Here is a 27,619-nt window from a genome sequence, read left to right as displayed (position 1 = left end):
TCTTGCTAGTACTCATAGCTTAAGAATATATATATATATAATAGTAGTCAACTTGTCATCTTAGTTTAAACTAACCTGTAGTTGTCTGCTTACTTTATTATCACATTAATGCATACATGTATTTGGGAAAACTGATCATTATATATACATATTTATGTGCAGTCGCCCATCTAGCTTACTCACTTTGTAGAACTGCAGTTTCTGGTCCCCACCCTGATGTTTTTGTCAGCTACCTAGATTATTTCTATGTAACACAATAATGTAGGCATTCAAAGTTTTCAAGCTCATCTCAGAGTCTTTTTTCACAGAGTGGTGACAGATTGCATCTACCTGAAGAACAGCCCCGCCTCTAAGACATGTTCGTACCAAACCAAAACTCCACAGTGCATATATCAACTTCTGCACCTTATTGTTGAATGACAGACCTGACACATCTTTAACACAGAAGTACATTTATTCAGGTCTTAATACATTAATATTGAACAAGTTACATATTCTTATTGATTGCAAATCACACAGCACAGTTCCAATTTATTCCTGTATACCTGTTTAAGTTAAATGTAACAGATTTTCATTTTAAAATATGTATTGGGTACTCTTCCTCATGTTACGAGGAGCACTTTGTTATAAAATGTAAGTAAAAGTGCAATATCTTTCTATTCATAAAATTACAAAAAATTGGTCCAGAATGTCTGAGCAGGACTTCTCTGACAGACTAAGTATTGTGTTTTTCATTTTAAAAATGCAATATATCTTAACTTTTTTTTCAGTAATTTGCTTTTTGATGCTATTTTCTAAAAACTGTAGCTAAATACAAGAAATACAACATTGTCAGTTTACAAAAGCTTAGCATATCAATCACTGCATCATCTATTTTCTAAATAAACTTCATTTTTTTCCCATATAACTATCTGGAACATAGAGTTTTGACAACAACGACACCATAATATCTCACAGCGCTATGTTACAATAAAATATCTCTGTCATAAGTTCAAAAGAAAAAGAATATATAACAATAGCAACATAAAATTAAGGAATACAATGCATAGATTCAATCATTTAAAAATGTAGAGATATAATTTACTTAGTACAGCTCTTTTTACTTTTAGAGTGAACCCTGTGACACTGACTACATGGATTCATTACAGTTTATCCTGACTTGAGTGACCGGCACAAATATATATAATTCTGAACATATCACATGATAAAAATGCTAAATATATCACTTTTACTTCAAAGGCAAATTTGGCTATAGTACATTATGGCATGTTTGGGTAAGAAAAGGCAACACCTGGCACCAAAGCCAAACAGCAGCTTCTTTATCGGCTTCTCTGCAGAGCCTTTTGAAATGTTAAGAATTTCATTTTATTCTTATAAAACCGCTCCCTGGCTTTCTTAACATCTATGTCAGCAGTGTCAGATCATGTGCCACTGCTGGTCTAGAGTGTGCAACTTTTCATTTCAACCGAACACCAAAACTAATTAAAGAGTACACCCCACCCCCCCTCAGTCGGAGGGGAACTCATTAGTAGTACAGCTTCAGTAAAAACCTGCACACCCAAGAGTCCTTGACGATGCATGATCAGACACACACTGATGTACGTGGTTTCTGTTTGAGTCAACCAATGAACAGTAATGTCAAATAGGCAGTTTTCAGTTTTAGTTATCTCTAAGCCTCTTGGTCTTTCAGCCACCGAAGCAGCCATGTTTACAGACACCGTCTTCACAAAGGTCGCCACAATCTTATACACTATTTGTGACTCCGCGCACAAAGTCACTGACAGGCTGACAAGCTCATTGTTAGTACGGCAATAAGTGGGAAAAGCAAGTCAGAAAAATGCAAATATACAAGCTAGATAAGATACTTAACACTTAGTAGCACTTTTCAGGGGAAACTTTTAAAAATAATCAAAACAAACTTGTTATTAAAAAAGATGATTGGAGCTATCAAGCTATCACGTGTTACCATTATATCAAATGTTTAAAAAGACACAGAGATAGGTAGAGGTAGGAGGGGCAGAGTGAAAGTGGAGTCTCATCAAAAGCAGTAAAGCTGATCCTATTGACAGCATCAGAGGGCTCTTTTTGACAAAAAAGGAATCATACCGTATGGATTTAAATCAGTCGCATCTTTTTTTGAGACAAATAAGAAAATGGAAAAAAAGTTCTGAAACTGAATGGGGGACAGGCTGATTACTCACAGTGTCTTTAATGACAATCTTTAGCAGGTCAGTAGCACTGAGATGAGTGATGTCTTTTATCCAACATGCCTTGACCTCCTAGCATTCATGAAGCGCTCAGAAAAGAAACCCTAACGACAACAATCCACAGCCATTCGCTTCGTCTTGTGAAAGCAGCGAACTGAAAATGAAGAATTCACTATACTCCTCTTCAAGACCACTGGATTTGAGTATCTTCTGGACCGTAGACATTTACAATATAAAACCCTTCAAGCCTGCAGTCGATATCTACTTTTTTAGGCACAATAAATAGGCCCCTGTGGTATTAAGGTTCAGAGTGACAAATGACTCAGAACAGTTCTGATGTCTGAGTGCAGGTTATGCACCAGCATAAATCTATATTAACCACAAATAATTTAGGTCTCAAATATATACTAAAATCTAGTAAACACCTACTACATCATTTTAATATACATTCTTAATGTATGTACAAGAAATCAGAGAGTGTGTTGTCATTTTGCAGCCTGATTGAGAAGGATTCTCAAGCACAGATCTGCCCACTCGACATGTATTTAAAAGAATCGGATCCAGTTTTCTCTGTGAGCTCATTTCTGCTGCCTTAATTTTTGCTTCCACTCTGTAAACACTATTTACAGTTTTATAAAATACACTACCAGACCTGATTTTACAAACTGTATGATGACATTATGTACATTCAGGCAATAACAAAGTGAGTTCTTGTGTAACATAATCCGAGGATCCCTTGAAAGGTCTCTCACTTTACATTGTGTAAGTCTGCAAATCCATGAGCCAGATTACCTTCATAATTTGTCTGTAGTGGTAATGAATTATCACTACATTGTACATACAAAAAGGTTGATTGTGGGAACACAGTAAACAGCATGGTATGAGTCTGTGCACTTCTACAGATTGCGCTGCTGCTGCTGCTGCTGCTGCTGCTGATGATGATGATGATGATGATGATGATGATGATGAGATGTAGTTGGCAGTGTCACTCGCAGACAAACCACTGTATAATATCTCTAACCTTGGTGAGTAAACCAGAGATGTGTGTTTCAGTTTGGCTCTTATGTTAAGGCAAAATGTTTGGCACTTAGTTTGTAGAGAATATTTGATATCTCAAAAATAACTCTGATTTCATCTTCTTCAGTTCTGGGGCTTTAATGATGTTGTATCCTCAGCAGATCACACCCAGTCTCAGTCTGCTGAAGTGATCCAAAGTATTTTTGAAACAGAAATGTTGATGGTACAGAAACTGCAGATGATGTTGGGATGAGGATAATTTTTTTTTTTTTTTTTTGTCTCAAATGAGTTCTGATTGTGTCTTTTACCAAACAGCAACAACAAGAAGTCAGATGAACAGAGCTTTTTTTTTTCTTTTCGTACTACAGTCTCTACCCTGACACCCAGCTGTGTGTGGTGGTCTTCACCCCATGGGGGAAACCTTGTTGGGTCACCATTGGCTCAAAGTTGAAGTCCAGTGAGTCCCCGTCCATCAGAGTGTCATGGAGGACCGTCTCCATGTCAAATTCAAACTTCTCAATCGACATGTCGTCCAAGTCGCTGGGCAGCTTCTCTGGGTGTAAGGGCGGCGGCGGGCCGGGTCGACCGTATCCGTTGGTGCTGATAGGGCAGAAGCCGCCAGCCATGCCTCCTCCGCTGAGGTGGCTGGAGAGACCGTAAGGCATCTGCATAGGGCTTTTGGTCGTGGGCATACGGGCGTTGCCCCCGCTGTGGCTCAGGGACATGAGCAAGCGGCCGTTCATAGGTGGTGACGTAGTTGGGGCTTGGCTGTGCACGTTGTGGGGGTGTGTGTGAGAGAGACTGTGCGGGTGACCGTTCCCTCCTCCCATGAGTTTGGCTGCGTGCTGACTGCTGCTGTACGGCGGCAGCATGCAGCCTCCGCTGGACTGAGACACCACAGTGTCCACTGACGGCATGAGCTCTCCGTGCTGGTCTGTATCTGACGTCAGCAGCTCCTTCAGAAGTCCTGCGGGGCAGCTGTACTGGGCCATACCGGGCCCGAAGCTGGGCTTACTCTCTGGCAGTGTTTGCAGCGGCATGGACGACAGGGTGTTCATTCCTGCTTGGCCATACACACATTTGCGATACTCCTGCTGAGGCTGCGCGGCCATACTGGGGGAGCTGTAAGCGGGGTACCCAGGGCTCGGCTGCATCATGGGAGACGGGGAGGACTGGGAGGAGCCGGGGGTCGTTGCCCCTCCTCCAACCTGAGAATTGCTGGGCGAGAGCAAGTTCAGGTTGTCCAGAAGGTTCTCCATAACATTCTCAGAGCTGTGTCCCAGAGAGCCGGTCATCTCTGTCAGGCTGGGCAGTGTGGCTGTCATTTTGGCCCCAGGGGCTCCTGGGTAACCCATGTGCACGTCTGCCTCTCCGAGATCGTCCTCGGGCATGAAGGGTGAGAGGCGGCCGCTCACAGTGCTAGCGTTGGAGCTAGTCCGAGGCCTGAAGCTGCTCCATGCATCAAAATCATCATTGCTGTGGGAGTTGGGGCTGCCAGGCCACTTGGAGTAGGAGCCTGGGCTGTCTGCACCTCCGTCAGGGCCGCCCTGCATTGACAGCTGTGGGGAGACAGGGAGTCAGTGTAACATATGCTTTGGACAGAAACCACTGGAAATAAAACACAGGGCTGGGTGATATGAACAAAAATCAAATACCAACATAGTCATGTCAAATACCATACCCATAATATAATCTTGGACAAGGCTATCCAGAGGATGTTTATGAGGATTGACATGAGGATTCAATTCATTAGCAGAGTGGATATGATTACCAAACACAAAGAATCATTCTTCATTCTTCTTTCAGCTCTAATGAGTTTAAAAAATGCATTTGTTAATTGTAATGTAGCCATTAAAGCTTTAGACTAAGAATATTACTAAAATCAGATTTTTCAGAACACAATGTGCACTTAACCCTTAAAACAACACCAGTAAAATAAGGTGCTTTTGTAAAGAAAAAAAAAAACCCAACACCATTGGGCCACCTTAAATGCTTATTTGGAAAATAAGTGGAGAGATAGTTGAGGAAAAAAGAAAACCTTGGCACAGTTCAAAAATGAAATATCTGCTTTGTTTACCTTTTTCTTAGCTGCTCTTCCTCTGCACTTGGTGAACTTGCTGTTGTTGTCCATGGAGGCCGCCCTGCGTCGCGGGGACTTGCCACTCTTCCCGCCCTCTGGATTTAACATCCACCACGAGCTCTTCCCCGTCCCCTCATTCTGGACGCGAACAAAGCGGCTGTGCAGCGACAGGTTGTGTCTAATGGAGTTCTGCAGAAGAACGGAGAAGGAGAAAAAGAGCAAAGCTGGGTCAGGAGCAGACAAACAGAGCGATGTGTGTGTTTGCCCTTTTCTCAAAACACCTCAGATCTGCTTTAGCATCCAAGTGCAAATCCACCTGTACAGGTGGTTCTCTTTTAAAAACACGCTTGGCTTGTCAGCTGACTTATGGAGGAGAAAGGGGAGATTTTAAGGTCACTCAACAATCTAATGCTATTTGCTATTCAAAGCAACACGTGCACAAACACACACACACACAATAGGTGTCAATAAGTTTACTCCATGAGCAATACACCCTGAACAGAGCGAGGATTAAACTGCAGACACTCTTATCTCCAAACATACTGTACAAGTGGGCCTTTATTTCCTTTACAAAAACAGAGGGCCCATTGTAAAACACCATTGTACCAACACTCACATTCCACCTGACTACATGTCTTGTCTAAACCAGCACAGAATCAAAGGGAGGAAACAAGACTAATCTTTCCTCCTTACAGACACATTAATTCTGCGCTCTAACGTTGCTTGGTGACACCCCCAGTGGAAAAACTAATTTTTGTGCAGGAAGCTAGTGAAGCATTATTAAAACACGGCAAACAAAAGAGGGGGAATATTGGGCAAACGTCTGCTGAGCAAACCACAGAAAGTGAAGCACCATTTCTGTCCTACTTTACTGGAACTGCTACTGTACTGGGACAGAACATTTCAGACATCATTTGTTTTTCAGCCTGTTATAATTTTCAAACTCTTAGTCAGCCCACACTTGTCGTTTAGGTGACCATTTACCCTCAGAGAATAATTTACACTCTGGCTCTGTTGTGGCCCCGGCTCGTTGCGTGTGTCTGTGCCATAACATGAAGTAATGGGCCTTGGACAGACGTTACTGTGCATGCGTAAAGCTTGTTGTTTTGGAAGGAAGGCTGGAACTCCCGGCGCATATACACACACACATGCGGAGCTTAGCGTGCATAGTGGCTAACGTCATCAAGCCTGTTCCTGCTGTGAGTCACTGCCTCACATCTGGTTCACAGTCTGCCCTCTGCTCTGCCTTCACCTCCGCTTCTCCTCATCTCCACCATCTCTTCTCATTCTTGACTCCGAAATCTCATCCCACTCCAACCTAACCCACAACTGTTTTCATTCTTGATTAATGGTACAACCAAGTGATCGAGTGATTGTTAAACATGTGTAAATCAAACTCCACAACCCCAGTTTGTAATTTTCTAACTTAACTAAGACTTTCTCTTAAAATGTTTGAAGTCTAAAGCTAAAGCTGAGACAACCCTGATGACTTCACTGTGACATCATCAGGGTTATTTTCTCAAACCATTAGCTTCCTCCAGAGCATAATACAGCCATTTTAACAGGCTGAGTCTGCACGTTAACTGACTTCCATGTGCAACTTAATAGACTAAAATTTGTGGAGTGCCCCCTTAATCAATTGACAAAATCAGTTTCTGACAATCAACTGATCAATTAGTTGACTAATCTGCTCTATCAAACACTATTACCTTCTACTTCAGCCACAAATCCCTCTTTTTGTTTTCCTATCACTTCTCTTTAACATCTCTTCTTCCTCTCCTTTCTGTATCTAATTGTTCCTTCTGTCCACTGCTTTCTTCTTTGCACTGGAGGTCCTCAGGCTCTAGGGCACATGAGGGCCCTCCTGAACACTGGCCCTTCACAAATGAATGAAATTACCTCCGAATCAAATGACCCGACTGCGTCATCCAATAGTCTCGGGCTAGTTTGCATGATCTGAGGGACGTGACAGCCCTTCCCTGATTAGCCTAGCAAATGCTTTTCTCCCTCTCTAACCCCCAACACCCCACCCTCCTCCTCCTCCTCCTCCTCCCCTTGCACATCGGTAGCTATGACAAAAGGCGAGGAGTAAAGTCTGGTCATGAGCCTCTCTTTCCCATGACCACTAAGAGTGCTGGTAATTTCAGCTGTGCTGCAACAAGGAATGACTGCAATGTGAGTGCAGACGCCGGGATGTCCTGTTACAGCCCTATATCATCCTGATGACAGGAAGAACAAACTCACAGCTTAAGTCTCCACTTCAGAGGCTCTGGGTTGCTATTTTAGCTTATGTCACAATCAGTACGCACGGTGCTGTGACGATCTAGAACATTTTCAAACCAGCTAATAAGTCTTGATGCAAGAGAGGGAATACAAGTGAAGGGTCATTAAAAACTGCTCTGATGGGAAATACCAGAACTTGGTGTGCTGTGTGGGGAGTGTGGCTGAGGGTGTCTGGTGGGGCCAATGGAAAAGCCTCGTCTCCCACTGTGTGTGTGCGAGTGCCAGCTCATGTTTTTAGTGGAATGGCAGCACGACAAACAGCAGCGCAGTATGGTTTTGATTTTGTTTCTCACTCTATTGCAGCCAGTGATATCGTGGTTTGAAAACACACGCGATAGGGCTTGAGCACACGCAAAGTCACGCAAAGACACGCACACAGGAACACAAACAGGCATGCATACAGCCTGCTGCATTTGCAACTTTCTGCGACTGTATGTGACACCGATTTATCTCTGGCTGCAGCGCACGCAGGAATCTTAACATTCCAGCTAATCACTGTGTGCAAAGTTCAATCGTAATCACAGCCAACTTGTTAGTATCTCTTAGGAAACAGTAAAGGCAGGATTCCCAGCCAGGCAGCCATCACAATCAACATTCCTCAGCAAGGTTACAAAACCTACGATTTCACAGAGCTGAACTCTGATTATTGCTGCTGGAGGACGGTCCTATCTTCTGTTGTATAAAAATATGACAATAACTCTGTCCCATCTCAAAGAGTCTTTTATTTTTTTCCCCAAAATAAAACAAAACAAAATAATGGAGACAGTTTTTACAGAGTAGTTTGGATTCAAAATAATATCAACACATGTCTGCAATTAGTCAATAGTTATTATGAAGGAAAATCTTTTTTTTTTTTTTTTTTTTGGAGGACTGTAATCAAATGTAGTGACAACAGTCAGTAACCTAATGTTACTGTTTTTTCTCTGAAGGCTGGTTCATGTAGCCATAGATAATAAAACGACTTTTTTTCTGTTCTGCCTGAGCCCACCACGAGGAGCACCACCTCCGTTCTCTGAGTCAACAGAACAGAGCGGTGCTGGCAAAACATGAGGAAGTGACCACATGAAAGCGGACAGTGACAGGAAACAGAGCTGACTTCCTGCCTCACAGGAAACGCGGCGGTCGTGAGGCAGAGAAAAAGGCATGGAATGTGAAGCCGCAGCGCCATGAGCCAAGTGGTCACTGCAGATTTAGCTTTTGCCCCTCCCCTCCACCCCCACCCCCAACTGCCAGAGAGTTTATGTTTAGCAACAGGGCACTAATCCCTGGTGTCACACTATATCTATTAAATTTAAGTAATGTTCACTTAGTCGTGTGACTACTGAAACTGAGTTACATGACTGGATACGTCATGACTCAACAAGCAGCCGCGGAATGGGCGTCTGGGTGGTGTGAGTGTGTGCGAGCAAGAGAATGTGTTTTGAGTGTAGGCTGTTTTAAGAAATGGAGAAAGAGGGGTTGTGTGTGACGGAGTGGCCATGGATCAGTAAAGAACACACTGTGCTGGTCTAAACTCCCTCACTGGCAGCACTACTGAAAGGCCACAGTGTTCAGTACATCACCCTCTCCTTTTCCTCTCCTTCCTTCTCCCCTCCCTCCCTTTCTTCTCTCCTCCCTCTTTTAATCTCCTCTCCCTCTCGTCTTGTGTTGCCTTCTCTCACCTCTTACCTATTCTCCTCCCTTCTATTCTTTCCTCCTCTTGTCTCTGTCTTTGTCCTTTCCTCTCCTTTCCTCATTTGGCTTGCTTCCCACTCCAACTTCTCCTCTCACCTCCTGTCTCCTCCTTTCCTCATCTTGTTTCCTTATTTGCCCTCCTTTCTCCCTTCTCTTCTCTCCTCTGTTTTCCTTCCTTCTTCCCTTCTTCCTTTCATCTCTACTGCCATCCTTCCTTCTCTACTTTCTCTCACAGACAGTAGCCAAGTACCTGCAGAAGACTGGAGACACTGTGCCAGACAGGTGCTGGCACAGTGACCGAGGAGCTTACGCTCTCAAAGCTGCTCAAATGTCAACTGATCTGATGAAAAAAATCCCCAGAAGAGTGCAACACCACCTACATGCAGGGCTGCTTTGAATCAAGTGAAGCCACAAGTGAAACCTCAGCTGCAAAGGCCTTATAGCTATAGGTATAAAGAGTCTGCAGCAATGCTCCCTCCTCACTGACTGAAAGCGTACAGCAGGTACAAAGTCACACGCCATCAGTTCTCTGAGTAGTTTCACATGCAGTTATCAGAGATATGGAAGTGATGAAAGTGAAAAAAATGTGGTTTCCCTGCACTATTTCCACTGAACTCATTAGAGAAACGGTGCTGTCCTGAACAGGCTTTTTCACCTTTCAGTGCCTATGTTTCAGCCTTAACAGTAGGTGTGTTCACTTGCACTGTAAGTAGCTATTTTCTGCATAATGTCTGCGGCTGTGACGAGGACAACCTATAGGGCAAGCCAGTGCACCATTTCTAACCACCAAAGTAAGTAGCCCCAAAGCTGTAGCTTGGTCATGTCTAGAGCTTTGTGCTGAGTCCGGCTGAGGTAGAGGCAGTGTGGTTAAGACAGAAAACACGTAAACCTGTTATTAGCCTAACACTAGCTCAGCAGGTCCGCCTGCTTAACAACAGCATTGGACTGAGCGTGCAGCTCCAGGTGAGATGGCGGGGGCAACAAGTAATGGGGAACTACCACTCACTAAGATCACAAAGTCATCAAAAGATGTGCTCAGAGCAGGTTTTTCCCCTCGGTGTTAGATGTACTTCAGTGACCTAGAGACCAATTCCGTTAGATTATGTAAGCAGGTTTGCTAAAGGTGATAAACTGGCCACAGAGTAAGGTCAAAGTAATGACACCAGCAGCCAGGAAAAGAGCAACACAGACATGAGAAAGAGGGCAAAGGCAATAGTTATTTTTAAAGAGTCTGTTCTTCTTGGCTGAAGATAATATGAGCTGATCCAACTTCAAATAATATTTTGGTGCTGCGAGAAACGCGTCTGTACCAAAAAACCATCAAGCGTGCAAAGCTGATATCAAATTCCCAGTCAGATCTGTACTCTTGTGGTGCTTGTTTCTGACTTAACTAAAAACTTAACCAAAAACTATGGACAATATCATCACTAACGTTTAAAGAAGTTTGGCTTCTTTGGACAGATAAAAAAAAATTTAGTAGAAAAACATGTTTATCTCCCTCAAAGTAAGGTTTTGTAAGAAATCTCTCAAATATTGGCACTAATTTCAAAAATATTTCAAACAACCCTGACAGGAGTTTTAAATCTTTACAAAGTACATTACTGTATCAAACAGCTGTCAAGTCAAATTTAACTTGTTTTTTAGGGGGAATTTCTGCCCAGTCGTTTAATGAGGAAGATTTTTGATTTATTGGACATCAATATTTAATAAAGACAAGATCAAATTACTTGAATTTCGCTTTAATTTTCTGTGTCATGGGATATTTAGTTATTGGAGTAACAGTTTGAAATTGAATATGGTAGCTTAACAGTATTTATCTGCAGGGCGATAATTTTAGTGTCATGTTTTAGTGGAAATTAAAGGAAACTAATGGAATATCGGAGAAACTGTTACAGTCTGGGCGTACTGATGCATACATGCTCTGCTATACACAAGAAGTGTATCTCTCTCGTCTCTCTGCCTGTCTCTCTCACACGCACATGCAGAAAATGAAGCATTACGTCTTCACATTACCACATTGACAGAGCAATCTGAATAGCCTGTGATGACTTCATGTGTTTGCAGTTTGATAGGTTATCATCCACACCAATATTGAACTGACCAGGGATAATCACTGACCTATTTACTAAAGTCAATACAGCAATGATCATAAAAGGCAGTGGAAATAAAAAGCTTGGCACAGGAAATGTAAAGCCTTGGGCCTTTTTTATTATTTACACCCTCAGTTTCATTAAACCAGTCCGGAGAAAAGGAAATGATTGTTGTCATTAATGTTGCGTAGCAGCGAGCAACACAGCACAGCGCCGCAGGTTTGACCGGCCGGGGAAAGCATAAAAGTGTCACTGTTAGTGGCGATATAAAAAGAAATCTGTTTTGCCACAATTTCTGTTTTTAAAAAAAGGCATAGATTAAAAATGGAAACTGACCCTAGGATATGGTTCGAGCCAGAAATAGGCTGTTTCTGCCCTCTCCCTCCATCCTGCCCCCTTCCTACTTTTCTATTCCTCTCTTGTCCTTTTCACTCGTTCCTCTGGGATATCATGCATGTACACTACTGGCCACAGCTGATTGCACACTCGTGCTGCAGCAAAAAAAAAAAAAAAAACAAACAAACAAACAAAAAAAAAACAAAAAAAATGTCCCTTTCTCGCCCGGCTGACGTCAACCTCCAATAATTCAATTTGGCAATGAGAGGGGAGAGAGGAGGCCCCGGACACAGAGCACTCAGTGTGGGGCATCTTAAATTCACTTTAGAGTTCTATGAGCCCAAGTAGTGGTCTATGATTTCCAGGAAAGTACCTCTTCAAAACGGTCATTATCAGATGCTGAGTTATATGACCATTGAAAAGCGCAGATGGAAAGGCAGAAAACGCAAGTCATGCAGAAGCAAATCTGTCTGCAAATGTATTTACTGACGGCCTCTTGGCAGGATCGACTTTTCACAATCCTCTGCAAGGAATCTGAGTGCAACCAACTGCCCCCCCCACCCCAAGCACACACACACACACACACACACACACACACACCCACAGTCACACACACAAGAGCTGAACTTGGAAGCCTGAGCGGATGATGATTGGTTAAGCTGAAGATTGATCGGTCTCACAGACGCTACAGACAAATGACAAATAGTCTGTGTGTGGTTTTGTGTGTACAGTGAGACGCAGCAAAGCCACTGTCACTCCAGGATCTTTCATCGCTGTATGATAGTGTGAGACGGGTGGCGGAGTGGAGGGGCTATTAGCGAACTTCCTGCTGCATTGTATCCGCACAGGAAGAGCTGGCCAGTCCTGATACTGATCCCACTGATGCCTCTGGTTTCTATGCAAAACACTGCAAAACGAGGCCCATGTAGGTGCAACGTAAGGGAGTAGCTGAAGAAAGCAGTGGGTTCAAGAGCCACCACTTCCTAATCAAAACTCTCTAGTCTGACTGGGCAAAACAAGAGGAAAAAGGAAAGACGGGGCCCTTGTCCAGGTAGGCTTTTCTAGCAGGATTACAATGGCAGATAAAGCTCTTACAGTATATCTACACTTCCCCACTTAAGATTTGCTCCAAACAAACAGAACTTGGTGAGAGAATAATAAATCATCTGCTATTTCCCTCTGGTTTGCCTCGGTTTGACATTTGGTTGGTGGGAGGGTGGGGGCGGGGGGTGGGGGAGGACTTGGCTGGCCATACATTCAAACTTTAAGCTTCAAACAGTCCAAAAGGTTGTTCATTGAGAAAAGCAAGCCAATCTATTTGTGTGTGTTGGCTATGAGCCTTAAAATCCATTCTGGTTCACAATTTATTTCAACAGGCCTGTAAGCAAAGGATGATACAGTAAGCAATATAGCAATTAACACTTAAAACAATGCTGCAGAAGAAGTGTCAGCGACAAGTTTAGCCAAGTTGTCAATTTGCATTTGCTCTTAGTTGCTCTTAGGCAGTGCCATTCAACAAATGTTGGAATGTTGATGTTACGATATGTAATGATGTGTTCATATCATCTTATCATTTCACAAAATAAAAAAGTAGTAACTTAAGCTTTTGTTTTACACATAATTAACTTTCAACTGATGCCTCAACTCCTGTCTTCTGTTTTCAAAAGCTCTACAATTCAAAAGATTCTAAAAGTTTCAAATGCTTGAAATTTTTTCGAGCAAAAACACGTGTACTTTGTTGATGCTCTACTGACTGATTCACGTTACATTTTGTATTTTTTTCTGACTATACATATGCTGCTTATGAAAACTGTTACACATACTTTGAAAATAATGCCCCAGCAGCACGTTAACAGCAATCAGAGCTTGGTGTTTACATGCTGAGCTCTCTCTCTCTCTCTCTCTCTCTTGTCCTTGCTGATTTCCTGACTCAGACTTAAGCAGCACGTAGCTCATGTGTACAGACAGGGACCGGGTTGTGCTGGCAAAGCTTACCATGCTAAAATATGTGCATGTGTTGCTATGTGCAACACAATGTGAGTCTGTAAATGCACAGAGCTGTGTCTGTGGAGCGGGGATATTTTTCGCCTCTGATCAGCAGAACGGCTGGGTTGGGCTGCTGCCTGCTCTGCCCGGATAAAGATGCAGTGTGTGGACCACTGCTGGGTGCCTGTGTGGCGGCCTGCATCCATAGGCCTGACCCACCACGGGAGGGTGGGAGGGAGTGTTTGGGGGTGGTGGTGGTTATATTTATATGCTTGTCACCCCAGTTCAACCTGGTAAACACGGGGATATCCCCGAGCTGTTTTTATGACTGGAAGTTGATTGAAATGTCCATTCGGTTACAGAGCCGAGAGGATTTCTCATTTGTACATTTGATTCCTGATTTTTTATAGTCAAATTTTCTTTATGTGCAGGACATACAGAGAGACATTTCTCTCTCTCTTGGTAAAAAGAAGAAGAAAAATAGAATAAGAAATATATATATATATATATATATATATATATATATATATATATATATATACATATACACATATATATATATATATGTATATATATATATATATATATATATAACCATATATAGAATAGAATAAAATAAAAGTAAAAAATAAAAAATGTATAAAACTGTATAAAACTAAAAATATACAAAATATAATAGAATATACAACTATACGTTTCTTCTCTATGTTGTTTTATTACACTGAACAGCACTGATATAAATAAGTGTACTTTAAAACGGTCTTTGTGAAAAAAATCAGTATACCAGCGATGTTTGTAATAAGAAAAAATACTTAACACACCACACGAGTCCTTGTTTATGGGGTTCAGTGGTGGGGTGTGTGGATGAGATTGTGGCAGTCGAGTCAGCATGACTGCAAAGTCGAAGAAAAAAGTACGGTATTTGTAAAATCTCAAACATCAGAGAAAAAACAAAATAATGAATACTGACTGTTCTCAAAAGTGCAATTCTAAAACACCACAGCGATTCCTGTTGAGCACCAAAAATGTCAGCTGTACTAAACAAGGACATCACTTGCAGGTGAGTGCTTGAAAAAGAGTGATCTTAATATCGGAGCCTAAGCCTAAAGTCCTGAAAAACAATAAAAAGAAAGAGACTTCTTTAAAGACATACTTTTTCTTGGCTGTCTTTCCTTTGTGAGGGAAACTACTTTGTACTGTATAAGACAGAGTCAGTACTTGGCTACAAGCAACTTTGGTTGAAAGAAAATTATTTAGTTTTAAGTCCTTGCTGCAGGTTCCTAATGCTTTTAGCTCTCCTGAGATATGTACAATGTCCATAATGTAGTCCGTAAGTGGGGCTGTGATGTACTTACCTGTTTGCTGGTTCTAAAATTAACATGACTCATTCACTGCCACAAGGGAAAAAAATATTTTCAGAGAAAAAAAAAATGAAAGAAAAGAAAACGTTCTAATCATTATAAACCTTTTATCACAAAGTAGCTTTTTTCATTGGCTTCTTATGTAAAGGAAATAACACTGACATGTCACAAAATAAATAAATGTATGTGAATCTAAATGAAGGCATGCCAGGAACTTGGCAGTACGAACAAGTATTTTTACAGAAACTGATGACTACATAGTGTATCTGCTCCTGTTCTAATTTTTATCTTAAAAAGTTATCATCTGGTGTTTTGAAATGCAAAACAAATATTGATTAATAGAAAAAATACTGGTCTATTTAATACAGAGTACAGCTGTTTTTTTTTTTAATTATCACCAGTGTTGTTGTTATTTGGCCTTGTTCCTATTACACCAGTGCCATCAGACGGAACTCATTCAATGTAATGTGTGTTGCTATTCTAAATAAAAGTCTCACAAGGACAGCTACTTTGTGCTACTCTGAGATAAAGGTCAGTATATATGATGACAGAAATGCTGCTGAACTTTCAGAATCTCCAATAGTCAGTATTTAGCAACCCTTTCGGTCATAGTGAGGGCACACATTTTTGTGAAAAGTAAACAGCAAGTGGTGACATTAAACCAGGGCACCAAGACCTGAACTTGGCATCCCAATCAGAGGGGCTATTATCAAGCTGGCAGTCATACAGGTCAGGACAAGGGGTGCACATGAGTAAACCAAAGCCTCACTCCAGCATTTACTTTGGCTCTACTTACTGAAGTCCATACAGTGTTATTTTAGCTGATTACAAGTGATCATGATCATATAGAAGAGGTGATGAGCAATGACACTGATTCATTTCCCAACCCTGAGTGGAGATAAGCGGAAGGATGAAAAAAAAAAAAATGAAGGAAACGCTGGAAGGGGAAGAAGCCACTGAATCTGGCGTCACACTCAGCGTTACTTCCTCTCCTGATGACATCACTGCCCTGGTACTGCATACCTTTAACAGCTCTCGAAACACCCACTTCCTGCCAGGGCTGAAACTTGCATCTCTTAAAAGGGGAGAGGAGCAGGTGGAGGAGGAGAGAGGTAATAGATTCTAGAGAAGATAATTCATACAATCACTGCATCCAACTACATGTACTGATATCAATTAAATAAATAATTTTCCTGAGATCATAGTGCTTCTAGAATCTTTTGTTGTTGTCAAGAGAGCTAGAGAGAAATGTTGAGTTGCATAAGACAGATGACAGAACAGAAGACATCTAGATGCACAGATGCATAAATAGCGCCATGGTTTAAAAAAAGAAGACAACCCACAAACAATTTAATTTCATTCATTAGGGTGAATTCCAACTGTTTCTGGTTTTGCTCACATTTTGATAAAAGTCTTGAAACAGAATAAAATTCCAACAACGTATTTAAACAATGAAAGTACTGATTCTGGATTCGTAACCTCCACCAACACGCAATCCTGTGCTGTCAACAGATTGAGATTCTTTTCTTTTTTTTTTTTTCCTTCGGTATCTCTCTTGTCAGTTGCTTTGATCAGGACATGAATGATTCATTCAGAGAAAAATGAGTCCACATGTGGCTACACGTGTAATCTGTCTGACTGGCACCGCTGCGTTTCCTAGAATCCAGCGCAGGAACTTGAACGGGGAGCTGCACTGGAAACTAAAGATACCACCCTCAAAAACCTACATGAGCGTTTATGTCTAGCAGTACCCCAGACATACACAAATACTCTTAGGAAAAAAGCATTTTTGTGGTTACCAAAAAAAACAAAAACATAACAACATCCCACATTTGCTTTGCTGGTGCTAACAGAACTCTACTTTGGACAATTTTTTAAATCATGGTGTCGAGTGAAATCTAACTGCTGGTAACCTCTCCTCTCTGTGGGGTATTTCTTTTATAAACACTATGTCAGCCAAGAGCCTCACTATACAACACAGACAATAGTGCTGCAATGTTGCAACACCAATGCAAACCTAAACTGAACACTCCCGAGGGCAGCTTGGATACACTGTTATACACTTTGACCTCGAAAGAAACAATTAGTTCCTGTGGCAACAACAGAAGCGGGGAAACTGCTGTCTGACGCGCATGTCGCGTCATCACTTCTGATTCAAGTGCGCATTTAAATTTCCACCCATGCCAGCCCAGGCCGACAGAGCCCCAGCGAGCGTTCATATATGTGACAGAGGGCCTGATTGCATGTGTGATAATGCCAGCCCAGTCTGACAGGCACCGTGCATAATCGCTTTAGGGCGGGAATTGCACAACAATGTGGGTCTGGGTAATGCCTGTGGTTTGGGGCCCTCAGCAGTGAGCGGTCCCGTAAAAGTGTTGCTACGCTCACTCCCTGTGTGTCTGCAGCCACTGCGCACACACACACACACACACACACATAACAACACATAACCTATGAGAAATTCATGGGACGCCACATTTTTCATGTGTGAAGAAGCGCTGTGGGCTTTCACTTCTCACTTGAGTGGTGAAATTATTTAAAATCCATACAACAGTTCCTCTTCTTGTGCTGTAAAACAATGCTGAGGTCTTCCTGTTAACCCCACAGGAGATTTTTCCAATTTTCTAACTGATGAGAAGTTGTGATGGCAGACAGAGCAACACTGTAGTCTGTGAAACAAACTGCCATGCCTGGGCAAACCCACTGCCAAAACAGACGATCACATGCTCTCGTCCCGCTACTACCAAACCCGCACTCAGAAAAACAAAACACTCTGACTCATCCCAAATGACTGTTTACCTGGCCGTGGAGCTGGATGTCAAATCTATCTTTTTGACTCAAGTGCGAAGCACCCTGCATGGGCACCTTTCCTCGTGTCCTGCTGAATAAGGCTCTACTCTCTGCTGGTATCTTTTTGTATCACTTACTCTCTGTGCAGTTGCTGGACACTGTACTCACTGAGTGATTCGTCCTCTGGTCCACAGCCAAAAAAAAAAAAAAAAAAAAAAAAAAAAGACTGACAAAACAAAACTCTGGCAGGAGTGCGGCAGGGTTGTGTGATGCCAGTGTCTGAGGTGGGTGGAAACACCCGTGTACACATTTGACATGATTTGTTTGAATTCACTAAATGAAAGGGGTACTTCACAGGGATTTTCCTGGGTCCTTTCCAGTCAGATAAAGGCTATGTAAGTGTAAAGTTATCAGCCGTGGCACGAGCTGGGTCACCAACAGAGGTTGAAAATATCACTTATAATATAGTGAGCTGTTATCCCCCAGCTCAGGAAACATGAAGTTTAAATATATCATGTTCTAATTAAGTATGTTTAACTTTATTTTCATCGGTTTTAGAGAAACATGTGTTGTGGTCTGACAGTCAGTTTAATTTTGGATTTGGTTCCAAGGTCATCCATCAAGCTCTGAATCTAACAAACCTTTCTTAAAAAGCAAAAAAAAAAAAAAAAAATAATAATAATAATAAAAAAATTAAAAAAAAAAAACTTTTTTTCTTTCTTTTTCTGCTATGACAAGCACATTGCAACAAATCATAAAATGTATAAAGAAAGATTTTAAAAGATGTCAAGGAAAAAACCTTGACTGAGTAATGTTTAACCGATCATCTGGATCATCAAAAAACAAACAAACAAACAAACAAACAAACAAAAAAAACGTATCAACCCCCTGTAGATACAATGTGGCTGTTCTATGGAGCAACAGCAATCCTAATTATTGCCTCTTAAATGTAAAATGTATTTACACGTTAAAGAGGTTGTATGTTTTTTGCGACATTTGAGTGAAAGCAAATCAATGGCCCAGCACAGAATATGAACTAAGCGAAGCGCCTTCAACAATCAGACAGGCAGACGTGATCCGCTGAGGCAGATACCATCCTCTGTGTGGTATGTGTCTCACGGCTTCTGTCGTTGCCCATTGGCTTTTCCTCCCGCAGCGTTCTGGACATGCTGTTAAAAGCTTTACTGTGAAACTTTGACCCAGACAGCACCAGCACATGGAATCAATTGTAAATACTTGGTTAAAGCAATGCTGACTTCATAGCTACAGAATGGCTGGGTCCATAAATAAACACACATGTGCCACACACAGATATCAACATTCAAACACCATGTGATATCCCTTGCTGTGCCACACTGACCTGCTTTCAAGCCACTTTTTTTCCCCAGCCTGTTGAGGTTTGAGACACTGGTTAATTTCCTAATCATTTCTTCATTAGAAGGAATAAGAGACAGACAACAACAGAGAGTACCCTGATGCCAGGGCCCAGAGGAAACCAAACGTGGAGCAGAACATGCAAGAAAACATGAGGTTGTGAAATAATCTGCGGGGCTACTGGTTTCACACTGTTGCTCAGTCAAATCCGTGTGAATGAGCATGGTTACATCACTTTGAAAATGACAATATTTTTCACCCATCTGCATCATATTTTTATACCATGATGAGCCAAAAGCACATCACGTGGACTGGCCTACAAATAGTTGGAACTGCTAATTTCTTTCTTTTGTATCATTAGAGATAAAATGGTCTTTGGGTTTTGAACTTTAAAGATGTCAACTTCAGATTTTGGAACTTTTTTTGGACATATCATAGACTGACAATTTGTCAATTAGTAGATAAGTAAACAATATGTTAATTGAGACTGAAAATAATCAGTATTGCAGCCTTACACAAAGCAGAACAATTACTAACAGGTAGTGTTTGTCAATACTCACAGCTGCTTTCTAACACCTGTGGTGTGCCAGCCACGGTGATTCAGCACATCAAAGCACTAAGTGATATGAAAAGCGAAGGAAGAAGGGGTGGGGGTTGAGGGGGGGGCAGTTGTAAGGAGATACTGGATTAAAATCAGCTGGGGAGAAAAGGAAAGGCAGAATATCACGCCACAATAAAAAAGATATAAAAGCCTGTGCTGGAATGTTCCCTGTGTCGGCCTGTCTGTCTGTCTGCCATCGTGTCTGTGCATCTGCCAGCAGCAGGGCTTTAATTATGAGGCCCAGGTTATGTGTGCACACACACACACACACACACACACACAAGACTAGCGTCCCACATATCTCTAACACAGTGCCTCACAGTTCCGCTGACTAACCAGTGGCACCAGACTTTGGCCTGCGGCTCCCTGATTCCAGTAAATGTCTTGTTATGCAACTCCTAACAAGTGTCACCCAGTCTGAACTTAGAGCATTCTGGGTCTCAGCTTCTCTCTCTCTCTCTCTCTCTCTCTCTTTCTCTTTATCTCTTAATTTTTCTCTGAAGACAGTGAGCGGTTGGCTCCTTGGGGTTTGACCGAGGCGGGGGGGGGGGCAGTAACCATTCAAAACACTAAGTGTGGCCTGCTTTGTGCAGAGGCAGAAAACCAGGAATGGAGATGCAGGCGGTGCAAGCAGGAAATGGGGAGGAGGGTGAGGAGAGCTCCTCCAGCTCTTTGCCTGAGAAACACAGCTGCCCCTCATGTCTTGGGGCAGTGCCAAGGTTGGACTCCTCGATTGCCTCAGGGGGGTGAGAGGTGTGCATCTATGTGTGTGTGTGTGTGTGTGTGTGTGTATCTTGAACCAGTAGAAACAGGAGGACTGCTGTTCTAGCCAGCTCCCAGTCCTACTAATACACATTCAGACCCAGGGAAACAAGCAGTTTATGGCTGGTGATAAAGTACAACCAGCTTTGTGTTCACTTGGGATTAGAACGCCTCAAATCTTAGCTTCTGTATTTCTTTAAGCCGTTCTCCTGGGGTGAGTGGGAACGATAATACACAGCAATTACATACACCTCTGCATCATCCCTGCCAGGCAAACGCACAAGACCAATCTGACTCAATCAATTCAACTTAAAGATAGAATTACCTTTCATGTCTGCTTAAGTGGAGTTGGGCAATGTATACTGCAAGCCAATAGAGAGCTGTCAACCAGTAGAGATTTTCCTACATCCCTGATAACAATGTGGCACTCCTTTTGATATCTCTTCATGAGGTTTCATGAAGATTAACATGCCCACGAAGGAGCGTATCCCAGGAGTCATAGCAAAAGGCAAGGTGAAGCTTGAAGGTTAAGAGATGCTTCACATATCCAGATGGACTCCTTCTACTGTCAGTGTTGCTCAATTAAAACAACACAAGTTGGTCTATGAATGTGAATATCAGTCGCCTGTAAGGTCCCTGGGTTCCATGACCTGGTTACAAAGTCAGATTAGAGATTCCTGTCCTGTCTCTGCCGCGCAACCTATCTGAGCCTCTCTTTTCTTTGATACCTGACAGTGTTTACTGTAAGACTGAGTGGGATTGGAGTCAATGGGTGCATTTACATGGTAATGACCCTCGTGTCACTTGCTGTACAATCTGCTCGGACCTACGTGTTTGTCTGCTCCGGCACAGTTTGTTTTGAGATCCGTGGGAGTGTTTACCAGCGTAGGCTGAGGAATTTCAGGTCAAGAGAGCGCCGTGTACAGAGAAAACCTATGACCGAATTGATCTCGATACTGACATCAAAGAGCGCCTCAGCCATCCAGCTCCACTGGGTGAAACCAAATATTTATCCCGTGGTGACGTCCGTATAGTAGAGAAATACAAGAAAGAACAGATTTTTGGCAGGTATTCAGGGACGTGTGTGTACTGTATATATCCTACTGTATTAATGCTTGCATGCACTTTGTGTGTGTGCTGTAGCCTGGAGATATTTAACATAAGTAACATTTTGCCGAGTGGAAACGGGTATATTAGAGATAAATAACCAGCTCCGCAGAAAGGTTTGGTGATACATAATTTGTGCCATCTGTTCTTCTTCCTGTTGGATAGCGTCCTGTGCCAGGGCCAGTGTCCAGTCCACTTGGAGAGCTCCTCCAAGCTGGTCCCACCTGGCACAACTGTCCTCAAAATTCACACTGTCGCAGACGGCCTGAGAAGTGTGGAGGCTGTCATGACTCAGTTCAGACACGACCGACTGCGGAGGATCAGCAGCGCTGTGAAACGAGCTCGGCCTTAAACAATTACAGACAGCCTTAATCATAGATTAATGAAAACTTCATGTGCTTCACCCCCCCACCCCCACCCCCACCCCCTGCTGTGAGATCAGTCACATGGAAAAATGAAATCCTCAGTAACGTAAGAAAGATTGAGCCAAATGTAAACTGCGACAGATTATTTAGTGTGTTGACCAGTCACTGGTGCCTAGAAACAAAACATTTGTGTTGTGACTTCTGTCACTGAGATTTATGTCACAAAAGAATCCGCCAAAATTTTCAACCAGTAAAGCAGCCTCTGCAAACCATGGAACATATTCTCATTCTGAGCAGTGTTTTATTTTCTCTTGAAGGTTTACTGGGTAAAAAAGGAAGGTTACAGGATTTGAGCGCTTTTGTTTGGATGTCTAGAATCATTTGGCAAAGCTGGTGTCTTTGGGATAAGTCTACCACACAATTTACATATTTTCATGTTTTCAATCAGTCATGTCACCTCAGTCGAGACAGAATATAACCAGGCAGTCGAAGATGAACAGATATAAACTAGAAAAAAAACAACCCTGATTCATTATTGAAAAAAAATATTTTGTCAAATTTTAAATGGAGAGAATCACTGTGTTAAATACTGACTGATCAATCAGACTGTCTGAAAATGGATAACACATGGCTGGCCAGAAAATTACCATTTTACATTGTCACATTTACCACAGAGGCATTCTCTCCTCAGCTCGCCCCGGCTCATAAGTAAGCTCGCTCTGAGGAGACAATGTGTGATAGCCCCCCTGTGTGGAACCGAGAGGAGCTCTATGAATAACTCCCCTTGCAGCAGTGAATGGCAGTTTTCTTTCCCACAGTATTACTCAGCCTCCACCCCCAACATGGCAGGATAAGCGGCGAGCCCAGGCGGTGGCTGAGCACCCCTCTCCAAACCGCCAATCACACAAAAACTGTTAAGCGGACAGAGGGGCGGCGAGAAAATTCACTGTTTATTTAGGTGTATTAATGAGGACACAAAGACTTGTCTGCAGCCTTTGTCACAGTGACTCTGTTTGAATGTTTTACAAAATGTAAATGATCTACCATTGTAGTTAATGATGCTGGAGACAATTAACTTGCAGTCATTCGTCTTACCGACACTCTGCTGTATAATAACCTCCTCATTACACTGTAACCGGTGAGAAAGTGCTGACCACAGCTGTGCTTCATGGTAATCGACGGGCTGGTATGACTGCTGACAATCAAGTGGCCAAATGAAAAGCCTATGTTCTCCACAGAAATGCTTAATACATCATCTTCTAAATAAAAACTAATAATATAAAGTATTGTCCTACCTTTTAAAGTCAACACTAGTCATGATTTTTGATTTGATTGTCCACAACCTCAGACACTGTGTGACTAAGTGACTCTATTGGTGTTAGTGTTTTGAGGTGTCACCGCACCATATAGTGCCTATAGATTATTCACTCAAATCCCTGTTAGCTTCTACAGACATGCTTATTATCCTCGTAGATGTATCCAGTTTTAATTTTCCACATCAATGCATCCCACTTTGTTTTATATTATGAATTAACCAAAAGTATTTGGGATGATTCACTGCCCTCTTGAAAAAAGTGTTGCTCTTTTCAAGTAAAACTGTACAAACGCTTGTATAAGCAGCCCTACATTATTGTCCGTAACAGGGGCCAAGTTTAATCTGTATGCCACTCTGGTTAATGGAAAGATAAGGAAAAGCACACTTTGAGTTAAAAGCAGCTTACCTACAAATGATTACAAAGCAGAGAGTAGCAGAGATGCTGAACCTCTTAATGCACCAATGCACCTTACGAATAACTGAAGGGATGTTGCTTTGCTTGAAATAGCCAAACCTACTTGGACAATATCACCACCCTAGCAACACTGCCCAGCACCTGCTTTGTTTACACTGAAGGGGTTTTTCCACTCTCATATAATTTGACTGACGGGACTACGTCTGACAGCTCAACACGAGTTTTGTGCTTTTTGTAAACACTGAGGTAAAATGAATGAATATGGAGCAGGGTGTTGCTGAAAACTGCATTTGTGCTCAGTCAACTTTAAAAGAAAGAGGTTTAAAAAGCAAAACAAGTATTTGGCAATCAACAAGACTTCTTTTTTTTTGGTAAATCTGTCTATGTGATTCAGTGAGAAGTAAAAAGACCTAAAAAAAGACATTCTTACTGGCATTTGTGACTGACATGAATGTGTCATCTCTGAGCACATGACTCAAACATGGGAGCTAGCTCTGACAGGGGAAGACAACAACAAAAACACTCCGCAACTGCTTTAAATTTCATCAGCAACTCAGACAGCATATAACAGAGGGAAGCCATAATAAATCTCTCACTGTGTGACTATGGGTTCAATATGATTTCCCGCTGGGAGAGTAGACTGTCATCAATTTATTGTCAGACACCACTGAAACTATGTGTCTCCAAAGGGAGGTTTACGCCCTTCAATAGTGTTCAGTGGGAGGGCCTGTCACACCACATCAGAAATTTTAAGTCCCCTCTTGTGTAATGTTTTGGACAGTTTCCAGGGCACATGAATGGTTCTGGTATCAACTTACGACATAGACGTCCAAACACAGCTTCATTCAAGAACACTCTAATATAGACAACTGCAAAGTACACTTAAAATCTACCATAGATTATTAAAAAAAAAAAAAAAAACAGTTGAAAGGGAAGAAAGCTGTCTCAATCCTACTAAGCCAGAACTTGAATCATTTCTGAATAGTGGGCTACATTCAGGAACGCAATGAGGCACTTAGAAAAAAACCCTGTTGAGTCAGCAGACTCATATAAATCACATACTGGAGGGAGAAGTCAGATGACTGTCTAAGGTCATGGTAGCAGTTGGTCAGTTTACTGAATTGCCATGAACTGGATGGATGACAATGGAGAAAGACATAGTTTCACAAGATCACGAATAGGAGCAAATGATAAACAACTTAACAGTCACTTAACTCTCCATGCATGCTCCTTTTTTGTAGAAAAAAAAAAAGAAAGGATGCACTGCAAGTATTAGCTGAAATCTGTGCAGGATATAGAGATGACAAAAGGGATGATGATATATGATGGAGGATTTTTTTTTTTAATAACCCCGACCAAAAAGCATTATATAGTCACAATAAACTGACTATTAAACACCACAGACAAACCAGAAAGCCCTGGAGGGATATTACAGTGATACCACAGGAGATAAAAACATAGCATAAAGCACAATGGAGTCCCTGTGAACCCACTGCTAAGTACCACAGACACACCAAAACTCCCCACTGGAAAACTTTGTTCAACAACTGGCACAGCTTTATCAGACATGAGCAGAAGCCATTCATGCTGCGAACTCCCACAACACACGCACACTTCAACACACCGCATCTCGCGGATAAAAGTACTAAGAAAGACAGAGAGAAAAACAAAACAAAACAAACGTACCTTCCAGCCAGCAGAGCTGTTGCTGTCTCCTTTGTCCTTGAAATATGGCACACTCTTCACCATCCAGTCATAAATCTGAGACAGAGTTAGTCGGTTCTCGGGAGAACTTTCGATAGCTTTGGTTATGAGGTCTGCATATGACATATTCCCCCATGCGTTTCGCCGGGAGGAGCTGCTCTTCCTCTGGGCAGCGGCGGCAGCTGCAGCCGCGGCCGCGGAGGACGATGAGCCGACCGGCGAGGAGAGCAGAGGCACCTGCTGCTGCTGCTGCTGCTGCTGCTGCTGCTGATGCGGGAGTTGCGGGTTCGGGTGCTGCTGCTGCTGATGCTGCTGATGTTGCTGCTGATGTTGTTGCTGATGTTGTTGCTGATGTTGCTGCTGCTGCTGCTGCTGTTGTGGAGGTTGCTGGTGGACGCAGTTCTCCTGACACTGGAAATCAGTGCACAGGATGACAGGCTTCTGCTCCGCGAAGTCCTCGGTCTCCTCCAGCAGGCTCAGGTTGTTGATGAACTCGGCGTTGCCGGCGGGCTCCTGCTTCACAGACGGCACCGGCGATGACGTGTTGGAGTCTCCCGGGTTGATGAACTCCGGTCGGGGCAAGGGCCAAGTGCAGGACCGGGGCCGCGACAGGGGCTCAAAATCCGGGTCGATTTCCACCAGGTGTGGCTGCTGGGCCGCTTCCGCCATGGTTGTGAGGTGACGGAGCCGAGTGTTACAATGTCATGTAAATACGGCAACCCTGTCGCCCCTCAAAAGTTGCAACTTCGCCTTTGAAAGGTGAGCGAACACAAGAGAAATCTGTCCGGGAAAATAGTGCTCCGCCTGGGCGCAAGTCTACACTGACAGTTACATCCCAAGCCGGTAAAAATCTGAGTCAACAACGATAAAAAAGTATATCTCTTAAAAGTTTTTTCGAGTGAAAAAAGTTGCGTAAGTGGCCGCAGTGTGTTGACCAACTAGTTTGTTTTTGTTATCCAGTTGTAGTGATGTTCTGCATGCGATCCGTACAGCCTGTTGACTCTCTGTGTTGTACAGCATGTGAGGACTTACTGGAAGTATCGACTCGGACACCGCCCACATTTGATTGACATCCGAAGAGCGCCAATGAATGGTATCGAAAGACTTTGATGAAAAAAAAAAAAAAAAATCCTTGTTTTCATTCTTTCGCCTAGCAAACATATAAATACTGATTTTATTATTTATTATTATTATTATTTATTAATTATTGTTGTCGTTTTATTTTGCACTATAAGAGCTTAAAGCCTACTGATCCCTTAACACTGCTGAACATCCCGTTCCTTGAGTGGAATGTTTTTTTTTTCTTCATAACTCACCTGCCAGCTGATATTTGTGGGAGTTAACAAATCATATTTTTTACCTCCTTGAAATTGGGACAGCACCCCTTACTGTTCTGTGTGAGAAGACTATAACAGTTTCTATGCTATTTTTTCCACCCAAACGAATTCTACTGCCACAGCCAGTAATAACAGCGTCTAATCAGTTAAAGCAGAGTTTACATAATGTTTACACTTAAAAAACAGACGCACAAAAATAAAGGACAAATACCAAATAAACATTTTCAAACTAAAGGCACCACAGAGATAAATATATCTTTAAAATACTGATGATAAAAACAATGTGAAAAGGTTGAGGCTTTACGTAAAGAAAGATGAAAAGAATAACACATTTTTTATTCAAAGACATGAGGAAAGATTAATGCAACGAATCAGTTTCTGCCTTGAGTTTCCTCGGTGGTTTGTTGAGTCACAGGTGTCCTCAGCTAACTATGGAGTATACTGACATCTTGTGGCTAAAGTTAGGTACCGCAACCAGACACAACCGGCGTCCTGTGTCTTCCGCATTTACAGCTCTCTAGCCTGTGGCAAAGACACGGCACGTTAAATGACATGGTTGTGTTCCCCCCCTTTTTTAATTGTTTAACAACTAGACTGATTAATACGTTCTCAGCTGTAAATGAAAAGTTAATATATATTTAATATATGTGCGTATCAGACGACAGTGTCAAGTCAGTGTGCGTTAAAAGGTACGGTAGGTCTACTTGTTAGTTTCAAAATAAAGTTAATTGCCATATGTGTTCTAACTGAATGATGCTTCAAAGCAAAGATAGATCGAAGATACAACTTGACCACTTGGAGAGACTTGACCACCA

The 27,619-nt window shown here is 42.3% G+C and overlaps 1 protein-coding gene across 1 annotated transcript; it reads right to left on the bottom strand.

The window, feature by feature from the left end:
• Positions 1 to 435: 435 nt before the first annotated feature.
• On the bottom strand, positions 436 to 26,494 carry foxo1a (forkhead box O1 a). Its single transcript, XM_018665438.2, has 3 exons — positions 25,450 to 26,494; positions 5,302 to 5,493; positions 436 to 4,783 (listed from the first exon to the last, which is right to left on the bottom strand). Exons 1-3 carry the CDS (start codon positions 26,134 to 26,136, stop codon positions 3,596 to 3,598), a joined length of 2,067 nt encoding a protein of 688 aa, XP_018520954.1. The 5' UTR covers positions 26,137 to 26,494; the 3' UTR covers positions 436 to 3,595.
• Between the last annotated feature and the right edge of the window lie 1,125 nt (positions 26,495 to 27,619).

Source organism: Lates calcarifer, linkage group LG21 (genome assembly GCF_001640805.2).
Source record: "Lates calcarifer isolate ASB-BC8 linkage group LG21, TLL_Latcal_v3, whole genome shotgun sequence".
Lineage (NCBI taxonomy): Eukaryota > Metazoa > Chordata > Actinopteri > Centropomidae > Lates > Lates calcarifer.
This window is presented reverse-complemented; position numbering and strand designations above follow the sequence as displayed.